The sequence below is a fragment of the Psittacula echo genome, assembly GCF_963264785.1.
Source record: "Psittacula echo genome assembly, chromosome: 2".
NCBI classification, from domain to species: Eukaryota; Metazoa; Chordata; class Aves; order Psittaciformes; family Psittacidae; genus Psittacula; species Psittacula echo.
Window position 1 is genome coordinate 96,416,362 of NC_137737.1, and position 12,067 is coordinate 96,428,428.

The following is a 12,067-nucleotide window of genomic DNA, read 5'->3' on the forward strand; positions in this document are numbered from 1 at the left end:
TATTCTACAAAGCCGCTGAACTATAAGGCCAATCTATAACCCAATTCTTTGTTTCCTATCATTATCGTTATCAACCAGCCACAGCCTCAGGGATTATGAGACAGACACCCTTTGGAGTATGGAATGCTGTTTATTTTCAACACTTGGGAGCCAGTGCCCTGACATCAGATATGTTTGTAAACATGACCGCTACACTGACATGAGGTGCAGGACTGTATTGCTCTCTTCATTCTCAAGTGGAGTTGCCTTCAAAGCACTTATCTAAAGCAATGTTAGTCATTACTATCTGTGTGAAAGAAACTTGTACAATATTGCCAAAAGCTGTATGATTGTATTTATTATCTCAAATTCATTTTAACAGCAGAGCATAACTTGGTTATCTATATACATTGTTTGAGGACTCTCAGCCAATTGTTAATCTACAATTTAAATATAACTAGTTTGATTTCAAACATTCTGCCTGCCAGTTCTTTCATTTAGCCTGGTGTACATCACATTTGAAGTGGGACAGCTTTAGCAATAGTAACTAGGGACCATTGGTCGGGGAAGGTCAATATTATACTGTGCCAGTGACATTTAAAATCAATGTTGTCAGACTGGAAGCAGCAACTCTACTGAATGGAAGGGCAGCATAGGGCAAGAGAGGGAGACAGGGAGAGGAAGACATTTCTTTCAACAGTAAATTGCACATCTTCACTGTACTGTAATTACATGCAAAAAGGAAAAAAGGTTTTGCTTATAGGATAGACTGGAGGGTTTGTTTGGTAGTTCTTTTTACTAGTTATAAGAAGTCTTTTCTGGAACCAGGCAACTGTATAATCTTCTTCAGTGAAATACTGTCATTTGTCTAGTTCTTCTATAGTTTACCTGCATCTATTCTGCAAGAATTGACTTTTTCCTAAACACATAAACAGGGTTTAGTTAGTGAAATGAAAACGTCAAAGTTCAAAGAAACTATTTCTTTGCCTTTTTATACAAGAGAACACTAAGTGCTAGAACATAATTGCCCATAGATTTCCTTTATGTAGCATTTCGCTTATTTTACTTCACAAAGAAAGGAAGTGATGCAGTTTTGTGAAGTTTATCATGTAGCACTGCATATAACCTCTATCAAATATGTGGTTTTTAACGTTTACTTCTAGCCTTAGCTGTTCAGAGGGGGCTCTTCAGGTGCGCAAAGTGTTTCAATGTATGCTTTTCATTTGAAGTTATTATCAACGTTACTGACTTGAATTTTACATCTACAGAGAGCTCAAAGTTAATTTACTCCCTATTCCCTCCTACAGGTAGGGGATGGGGAGAATTCATAGTTTAAGTCAAGCTGGTAACTCAGCACCACACAGCTGTTTGCTCACACCTCCACATTTAGCTCCCTCTGGGGTGGATGGGGAGGAGAATTGAAAGAATGTAAACCCCAAGGGCTGAGAAAAGAACAGTCCAATAAAGTACAATATAACACTAATAATAATAATGATAAGGGAAATAACAAGGGGAGAGAATATAAAACTAAAAGGGGAAAGGAAAAAAAACAATAAACACAAGTGATGCACAATATAACTGCTCACCACCCGCCGACTGATACCCACCCCAACCTGAGCAGCGATCTGGGCCTTCCAGGCAACTCCCCCCATTTTCTATACAGGGCATGACGTGCTGTGGTATGGAATATCCCTTTGGCTAATCTGGGTCAGGTGTCCTGTCTCTGCTTCTCCTGGCTTCCTGTGCCCCTCCTCACTGACAGAGCATGAGACTGAAAAGTCCTTGATCAGGATAAGTGCCACTGAGCAACAACTAAAACATCGATGTGCTATCAGCATTGTTCTCAGACTAAAGCCAAAACACAGCACTGCACCAGCTACTAGGAAGGAGAAAAATAACTGTGACAGCTGAACCCAGGGCAGTAGAACACTATGTTTGCAACCTCAATTTCTATACAACAGCAGAGATTTTGCTGTACGAATTCTCCCTTATCTTTTTCAGAATTTCCAAGAGCAATGAATTTAATCTCAATCCTCAAACCAAAAAATTCTCAATGAAATTGGCTGATGTACAGCTGTACTGCAGAGAGGCCTGATGTGCCGCTTTTGAACAGGTGGTTTCACTTGGTAAAATAGTCTTGCTGGCACTCCTTGTGAAACAAGCGCTGCTCCCGGCTCAGTGGGAGAAAGGGACCCTGTCACTGTCTGCTCTGTTTTCCAAGAAGAAATCTGGCACTTTCTGCTTAGTTGTGGGTGGGAGTGTGAATAACAAATTTCCTTACCAAATGAGTCCTGCAATTACTATCTGCAGAGTAAAACTAGTTATGGGAAAGGATGAACTACTTTCTTAGACACTAGCTGAAAAGAAATTGAAGTGTTTATACAGAAAATTAGTGTTTACAAGGAGAAAAAAAAAGTGATTAACAAAGCACCCACTGCAAGTCCTTCTTTCATAACATCCAACAGCAATTTCTTTTGCTTTGAATTTGTGCTAGTGAAAAAAGACAAACATGTTTTCCGCCAATATGTGTCTGTCTATTAAAGGAGAAATAGCAATCACCCTTCAGTTACAGGGTAGACAGCAATGGTCATAACAAAACAAAAATTACTTCTGCTATTTCAGGTGAATCTACTCCCAGAAATGGCCTGTGCATTTTCTTCTTTTTTTTTAGCTAAACTGGTGCAAAATACAGAATACAAAGCAGTTACAAGGTTTGAGTTTGTAGGATTCGGGCACTAATGCCAATGGAGCAGATACGGATAGAGCTAAACTGGTGTTCATATGTGTTTACTCTAAGAGTGCCAAAACTTTTTTCTTGCTAATCCTGGAGAGGTGCACATCTTACTTAATGGGCTTTATGTTTAGAAATGAGTTAACACATCCAAAGGCTACTACTTGTGCGAAGATGAACTCACCTGTTTGCACAACTTCTATGATCCCATAAACAAGCGACTATTCAAGGAAACGGTAGTATCCATTTGTAAAACCACCCAGAAATTTTACAAATGCAAAATCAAAGGAACTGTGCATTGGAGTATTTGCAGATAAAGTTTCACCACATGTTTAACTCACTTGCCATTGCAGCTTTAATAATGCTATGGATGAAAAGTTTTCAACTACAAAGTTGGATTTTTAAAGAATTATATTCTGGAAAAGTCTTGTATGAAGATGAAAAGACAAAACCTACAAAAGAACCACCATAAATGTTGAAGCAGTTGTCAGTATCATAAGCACATTTTTCCTGGCTATTCCATTATGATCAAGATAGTTGATTATATTCTCACTTGCTTCGTAACAGTTGCAAATTTTACACCTGCAGTTGTTTTCCCTCTGATATTTCCAGGATAAACACACTTAGTATTTTTGCTGTGAGCAGAGTAAACTGATCTATGAGCAATTAACACAATCACTTGCTAATTCCTATACTCCTGTGAGAAGGTAGCCACCACTTTGACAATAACAGCTAAAGTCCTACTGGCTGCAGATTAATCTTCCTAGGTGGTTCTTTTTTAATAGCTCTCTTCTTATTTTGAGCTGCACAGTAATGCAACCCCCCGTAAAGTCCAATGATCAGGATTCTGCGCTGTTTTCAGATTCAAAGAGAAAATGTATGTCAGATCTGTTCTCCGGGGCTTTTTGTAGACAGGGCAGGAGTACACACTTCCTTGTTGCTTCTTTGGATCAGGTAGTGCTGTTGTGCTAACAGCATACACATGTACTACAGGAAGACTTGTGAACAGCACCTGAGAATGTTAAAAGAGACACAGGGCTCAGCATTAGAGAAGCAGGATAGGGTGTCTGAACTCCAAACGCTAGAACTAGTTTCAGTGGTAGCCTTCAGCAAAAGCACCAGCAGCTCAGCAGAGGTACATGTGAGAACACATGTTCCATGCTAACTTCCATATTGACCCCAACTTTAAGCCAGTGGGCAGGTCAGGGACAACAGACATCTGGAAGCCTGGAAGGAAGAGAAAGCAGCAGAAACCTGGAAAACTGCACACCATGGAAGTAAATGGAAAAATGACAGTGTGGTTCTAGGAGGGAAAAAGAAAGACCGTTGTCTTTTTTCTCATCCCTTGCCCCTTTGGCTGAGTTCCCTATTTTTAACCCCTCTCCTGTTCTAGGAATGGCAGGACCGAAGCAACAAATGTCACACTGCCTTTAGTAAGGCCCCTTGTTACCTCTGCACTGCTGGCAGTGGACAGTCAAAGTTCCAAAGTGCCTCTTGGGTATTCTTCCAGACTAGATCCCCTCAGGTCTAACAGCAATAGAAAGTATTCATTGGCTGGGGGGAAAGAAAGACTCAAACCCAAGAGCAACAAGCTTGGTGAACAGACTACCTGGGTAAACTCCATGTTTGTGTATTTTGGCAAAGCAGGCAACAGAAGCTACAGCTGGCAAGGTCTGGTTTAGAGAAGTCTGTTATCAGCCAGATGCAGAAGTGTTTTACCTACAAAGAGTCAATATCTCAACTCCAATTCCAGGACAGTTATCATTGATTTGGCAGCTTTCCCTCCATGGTGACTACAGCATCTAATCACTACTCCATAGCTAGATTTTAAATCTGCTTAGTCACATCAGGAAAATGTAACTTCATGCAGGGATAACTGAGGGTAAGCCCAGAACTAATACTCTTCCCCCTATTCAAAAACAAATGTCAGGGGTTTCTAGTCATCCAAACAGTGACCTCCACAGCAGCTGTCATCAGACCTAGTCCTGGGCTTTGGAAACTGTGGTAGGGTCCCACTTGGTCAGTCAAAAGAAGGCTGACTGGGGGATGCACTATTTTACTCAAACACAGCTGTGTTTCTAAGGTCCCTGAAGCCAAGAAGCCCAGCATCTGTTTGCCGTAGTGCAGTGCATCCTAAATTAATTTTCTGACAGTTTTCTTTATTTGGTTCTGGTGGGTAAACACCTCTTCCAACCCCGCTACTGTTCTAGCCCCTCAAAACCTGTTGTGAAACCAATGCTGCAGGCACTCAAAATGCCTCCTGGTGTTCTCTGAGTACACCACATTATGTCACAGCTTGTCATGCTCACTTGATGCTTACCTTTGGTGCTGACTCCACCAGCTTACTGTTTTTGCGGTCCCAACCTGCCCCTTCAAGGAAAAGGCCGTATATATAAACCCCACCAATGTCAGCAGGAGGAGGGCTAACAACATCTTCTTTCATCATCTTGGTCACTTCATTGTGTAAAACAACACTGTCGAGTGCCCAGCCTTTTGCTAAATTCATGCGAGTTGTCTCTTGCCTCATAGCAGTTAGGAATCCCTAAGGAGATTGAATATGACATAAAGGGTTTAAAACAACCTTCAGTTTACCCAATTCCAACCTTTTTTCCTATATAAGTGACATAAGCAGCATAAAACCTCAAGCCACAGAATCTCATGTACATGTAAAACTAAATTTAGTAGTGTAAATTCAGTGCTTTCCTACACTTTCCCAGTCCCATTATTCTTGGTGTGCATGTGTTAGTGCTAAGAAACCACCATGTTGGTTTATTTAACATTTTGGAAGCTTCATGTATAACTCACCTCACTTCACATGCCTATGTACAACCAGCCAGATAGAGAGAGGTTTACAAGGCTGCCTGATTAATGTGCTTTGTGAGGTTTCAAATGCAGGTAATTGCTAAGCCACAAATAAAACTGGTATTTTGTGTGCTATATTACCCACCTTTTCTTAGACCAACATTGTAAAACGCTTTTCAGTCAACAAATCATGAAGCGTTTTACAGAACACAAAGAAAGTACAAACTGGAATTATGCAATTAAATAGTGAAATGCCTCCATCAGTTTGCTCAGTGCAAAGCCTTAATATACTACAATAACATGCTATTGTAGACAGCAGCAAGATAAACTCACAGCACTTCATCATAGAATGAAACTAATTCTCTATTCCAAAGAACTACAGTCTCATGATACAGTTACAAGCTACCACAAGACAAGCCAGGCTGAAGATGCTGGTTATCTTCTCTCATATGACTGTCCACATGCACATATACTGCATCACATAGGAAGTACCTTAGTCCTAAAAGACAAGAGAACAAACTGCTTTGCACTTCCAGTGGACATGCTGTAGGTGTACACCTTATCTCACCTTATGGAAAACCGTTCCGTAGCCAGGAGATGAATGAATGAAACACTAAAATTGAAGACGAAAGAGCAAGAGGGACTTGTTGAGAAGGACAACCAGGAAAGAAGAAGTTTCGGGACAGATTTCAGAGCAGAAAAAGAAGGTATCTGGAGACAGAGATGAGGGAATACAGAGCCACATGGGGAACACACGAAGGTGGGTATTAAAAAGCAAACAGTACAGCTAGGAAGAAATCAGGAGCAATAAGGGAATTGAACAAGCTTTTTATTTTTCTTCAGTATTCACCATGCAGGGTGCTTGGTTGAGCTACTGTTAGGGCCAAAGGAATGGAAAGAAGTCAGATACAGAAATATTAGTACACAGGTCCACTGAATGCAGAGGCCAGCCTCTGGCTGCTGGGACTGGAGCTCTTGTTGCACATGTGTCCTGAGCTCAGCAGTAACAGTCATTTTTAGTCCTTCTTAGTAGCTGGCGCAGTGCTGTGTTTTTGACTTTCAGCCTGGGAACAGTGCTGATAACACCGATGTTTTTAGTTGCTGCTCAGTAATGTTTACTCTGACCAAGGACTTTGTGAGTCTCATGCTCTGCCAGGGAGGAGGGGAAGCCGGGAGGAAGCAGAGACAGGACACCTGACCCAAACTAGCCAAAGAGGTATTCCATACCACAGCACGTCATGCCCAGGATGTGGAACTGGGGGCAGTTACCCAGAAGGGCTAGATAACTGCTTGGTCGGGCTGGGTATTGGTCAGTAGGTGGTGAGCAGTTGTATTCGCTTCCCCTGTTATTTCCCTTATCATTATTATTATTGGTGGTAGCAGTAGTGATTTGTGTTATACCTTAGTTATTAAACTGTTCTTATCTCAACCCGTGGGAGTTACATTCTTTCGATTCTCCTTCTTATCCCTCTGGGAGCAGGGGGGAGGAAGAGGGGAGAGTGAGAGAGCGACTAAGTGGTTCTGAGTTACTGACTGGACTTAAACCACGACAATTTGCTAAGCACTTTGTAGCTATACCCTTTAAGTTATGAGAACATGAGATGACACTTATGAATTCAGATGTTTCAGTTAACTGACATTGGTTGCTTCTCATTAATATCATTCCAGAGACCCCAGGACAAGTATTTTAAAGAGGTTTTGTGATAGCAGAGATAACTGTAATTGCATTTGAAATAGTTGGGAACTCTAGCACATAGCTAAGGGAGACAGGATTAAAGTTCTTCTATCAGAAATGTCATTAAATGAAAGCAGAATCCTTGTAGTTAATTTGTGGAATTTTAATTTATAGGAACATGCTAGAACCAATGGTTTAAAATACACAGTGTTCACTGCCAGAAGGCTCCAGAGGGCTACTGGATCCCAGATAAAGTGAAATATTCAAGAAAGAAGAGCCTGAAGAGAACAGGGCAGAGCAATGACTGTATTAAGGGAATCAGTTCAAAGGCACTGTGGACACATTGGAATAAAAGTAAACTCAGAGCTATGAGTTGTTTTCAGGAATAAGACTAAGATTGCAGACTATTCTGACAGAGATGGCAGGACCTATATGCTGTCTGCAGTGGGACTTGTAACACTGCTCTGCTCATTGGAATGAATCCTAGGCAGTGTTTAAAGACTACAGCTGTGAGCTGAAGGCCCAGCTGTGTATCCCAGAGCGGGTGAATGGAACAATAAACAGCAAGAAAAAAATTAAGTGACTTGAGATGCCACTGTATGGCTGAGGGCTTATCTCCCCCTAAACCCCCCTGACAGGAACATAATGGACCACTTGCCATGGCATTTGTTTTGATTTCCTTGTTTGGGTTTTGTTTTCTTGTATGTTTTGGGTTTTTTTGGGGGGTGGGGGTGGGGGAGCATGTTGAGATTTCAGAAACAGGGAAAATTATTTCTTCTTTCTTCACCTGCCTTTTCCTGAACTTCTCCCTGGCCTGCTCAATGAAGGCTGCTAAGGCTTTGTCCCTTTGCCTTCTAACAACCCACGCAAACTAACCCTGAACCTTCCAGTGAGGAAGAAGCAGGCATCCCTGGAAGCTATGACAAAAGGTATGGAAATCCGTTCAGTCTGTTGCTTTCACAATCATATTCTCTCCTTTACCTTGCTTAGGTGGTTCCTTATTTGTCACTTATTTTGCAATTTCTACAGCAACCAAATTATGACAGGTTTATTAGAATTAAGTGGGCATTGAGGAATAGAGACATTGTACTCCATATCCTTATTAGTATTCACACTGCTTTGGCATCTAAGGGTCTTAGAAATAGGCTGAGGGTTCATTGTGCTAAGTACTATGCAACCACAAAGACAGTTCTGCCTCACAGGTCTTAAAATCCATATATAGTGGAAGTGACAGCAACTGGATACAGTGATGCAAACAAGGAAATAATAAAACAGTATCAGCTGCAATATAGAAATTGGAAGGTAGAAATGAGATATGCATAGAGCTTTTTTTCTTTTTTTTTTTTGGTGAAAAAGTCCAGTAACATCAGATTAACCTTCAGGAGAGAAGAAAATTCACTTCCTGTTTTGTTCACCCCAGCTATCTTGGCCCAATGCAGACACACAGAGGGAACTGGGTTTCTTTTACACAGAAGCCTGAGCCTGCCCTCATTTGTATCACTATAAATAAAGATTAACTTCTGTGAAATTACTGAATTTATCCTAGTGTATAAACAGTCCAAGAGAAGGCAGAGTCAGGTCCTATATTATTTTTTATTGCCAGAATGCCTCATTCTCCCAGTGCTGTAAATCTACTTTATTGCTTTGTGTTATCCATGGCATTTATCCATTCACTATAAAGCAAACATTGAGATCTATGCAAGTAGGCAAATTACAAATTAATCTAGGAGCTGCATTTCATCTCACAAATAAAAGGATTTTTCCTGACAGTTTCTCAGGCATTACAAACAAGTCGTTAGAACTGCAGCAGTAATACTTCATCACCTCAACTTGCTTGAGAAGATAAATATTCTTAACACAAGAAATACTGATTTTAAACACAGTGATATGACTATTAACAAAACAATAGTTAATTAAATAGTAAAGGAGTCTTTGCTCAGATGACTTGCTTGTAGAACGAGCCACTCCCACAGCCCAGGTTACAGAAAATGGAGACTACAACAATAACCATCTGATTCTTAAGCTTGTCATTGTCAGCACAAATACATTTGTAAAACAGGTAAGCATATCTCATTCTGGGATTTTTTTTGTCTACACACTATGTATTTAGGGATTTTTAGACCTACGTGCTATGAAGTGTTTGATTTTTGCATTTCTAGAGGCTTTCTCACTTACTGTGGTCTATGAAATCACAACTTTGTTTTTACTCTGATTATTTTAATTTTACTCTGATTATTTGGCAGCTTTTTTAAGAAACCCAGATGTACACATCCAAAACAAAGTAGGATACCCGATTTGGGCTGGCAAAATTTCAGAACTGACAAAACCCCAAAGCACAAAAAAACTAGCTAATATGGTCAGTACAAAGTCTGTATCAGCTCCTGCTCATCTGTAACGCAATAGCAAACACCAACAAAACCAAAACTTGTTAAGGTTACATGCAGCCTGATCATTGCAAAGGTTAGTTAGGAACATTTTAGAGTGCTATTATCAATGTGTTGTTAATAAACCAAGTATGGAAGCATAAGCATTTTATTAAAACTCCTACTCCTCTCCCTCATACTTTTGCTTGGGAACTCTTTGCTCACGGATTCTGCGAGAACACTTCCATGCTATAAAGTGTTATCGGCAGACAGCTGACACAGACAGGAGAGATGACAGATGGATATTTCCCAGCAGTAGTCCTAGAGAATATTTGCCAATGCTGCTTTCTCTATTCTAGGCAGCTGTTTCAGCTAGCTTCTGCATTGCTAACAAGTACTGAGATTAAAATAGATCTTTAAAATAGCTTTTGCTAAGGCTTCACAGGAACCTGTTGGCTGGATACTCTCACAATGACTCACTTCCACAACTCTCACTTCCCACAAATATCTTTGAATCATGAAAAGCTTTACTGAATGTGTACAACTGTGTAAAGACACTACACATCACCTAGGTATGTATACTTTACCTCTTTTAACTCTGTTGTCAGCTGTTCCCTTTTTTGTCTTTCATATTGTGCCAGGTTTTTATTTCAGATGGTGCAGGCAAGAGGCTGGGTTTTTTTTCTATGTCTCTGCAGATCAAGTCTGGCACAATTCTAGGGTGATATAAATAACAAACCTTCCATTTCAAGGATCTGATTTGCAAGGATTGAGAGCCAAGCCCAAATCTCTTCTTCCTAAGTCAAAGTTCTAAAACTTATCTTTTTCTGTACTCAAAGGAATTTTCATGCAATGAATGAAACACAGATTACTGTAACGGGGCGGGGGGAAAGGATGATAACACTGAAATGTGAAAAGACGTACCTACTCAATTTCCACACTATAATTAAATAAAGCAACCAGAAGATGAATTCTATTATTTCAGTATAATTATTTTGGTCTAGCAAAAATTTTTAGTAGATGTTGATATTAATTTATCCTGCATTTATGCTAAAATGGAATTTAGATTATACTTCAAATAGTCATGATTGAGTCAGCTTGAAATTCTCTCAGGGTTTAATTTAACTGTTACACAGGAGTTAGTTAGAAAGATTGATCTGGCAATCTTACCTGTGGATTAAAGAATCCTGTTATCCAGAACTGGTTTGGTCGGCCATCCCGCAGCCAACTGCTGAACTGCTGGTTTCTTTCAAGAAGCTCAGTAAACCAAAATCCTAAAGTAGCCGACTCCCAGGAAATCCTAAACCATAGTTTTGGAATTCTAGCATCATACATATTATCTAAAGCATCTTGCAGTTCTTCTGACATAATTATGGTTCCTGGAAGAGAAAGTAAAACATTCAGAATGAACTTTCCCCTAGCTTGCAGAGGCAATTAAAACTCCCAACCGACATTCTAAATCTAATAAATCCTTTTTTGTTCTGCTTTAATTGCACACCTGTTGCACTAAAGTCTTATCCGTTTGCACTTAATTTGCTCAAACTTGATTCAAAGCTAAAGGTGACAAGATAAATGATATTTCTTTTGTTATTTTGATCAGAAATAAAGTGGGTTTTTTAAACAGCTCCTTTTCCCTCATACACATTATTTATATTCACACAGTGTTTGGAATGTGATTAATCATTTAAAACTCTTTAATATATTTTAATGGTTCCTACATACATGATCAATGATAGAGGTATACTGTGTATCTCATCTATATCTTAAGCATGTATTGACAATGATTATGTTCAGAAAATTCACTGTTATTAATGATAGATAACTTTACACATTTCCATTAGCAAGATTCTCAGTGGGAAAGTGGTATGTAAGAATAAAGCTAGAGACAAGAATTTTTTTTGGGGGGGAGGGTAGTGATAGTGTGTACTCACATATTCCATGAATAGTACTGTTGTGTCCATTAAAATACTGACATTTATGAAGACAGTAAGTTTTCAGTGACGCTCACCATTCCAGGGGCCAGAAAAGTTCCTATACCTTGTTAGTTTGTATTCTCAATAGTACTGAGATCTGGCATATGGCTGTGCCTCATCTGCATTATAGAAGCTTTTCTGGAAGCTTCCATTCTGATTAAATGTTCATGTAATATCCATGTTCAATGTACCATCATACACACAGCTGCTTTAATTGCCATAAGGGCCACAAGAGACACCAAACAATTAGGTGGCTTCTACCACAAAACATGTAAAGGAAAGGGAAGTGCTCTAGGTGACTGCAAACAACTGCAATGGCCCATCCAAACATACCTGGAAGGAAATGTGGCCTGTAATAGGTAAGCATTTCACATCCCTTCCTTTCATTGAATTTGGCAGGTCCCCAGTTCAGGGGAAGAAGAATATCCAGAAACCAAACACCAGCCTTTATTTTAGAAGAATATAGCAGCCAACCTAAAAACTTGTATAACATTTTGTGCAAATTTGGTACTTTCTAGTATATATCAATCAATGTCAAATAGGC

General features: G+C 39.7%; 1 protein-coding gene across 1 annotated transcript in view; it reads right to left on the reverse strand.

The window, feature by feature from the left end:
• Nucleotides 1-3,503: 3,503 nt before the first annotated feature.
• LOC308217390 (dynein axonemal heavy chain 5-like) overlaps nt 3,504-12,067 on the reverse strand; it is a gene marked incomplete at its 3' end in the record, with an annotated part of 156,191 nt that continues 147,627 nt past the window's right edge. The window contains exons 70-72 of the mRNA XM_080610449.1: nt 10,721-10,929; nt 5,031-5,252; nt 3,504-3,722 (exon numbers count right to left, since the gene is read on the reverse strand). Of these exons, the coding sequence (XP_080466575.1) occupies nt 3,504-3,722; nt 5,031-5,252; nt 10,721-10,929 (650 nt within the window). The remainder of the gene's footprint in view (nt 3,723-5,030; nt 5,253-10,720; nt 10,930-12,067) is intronic.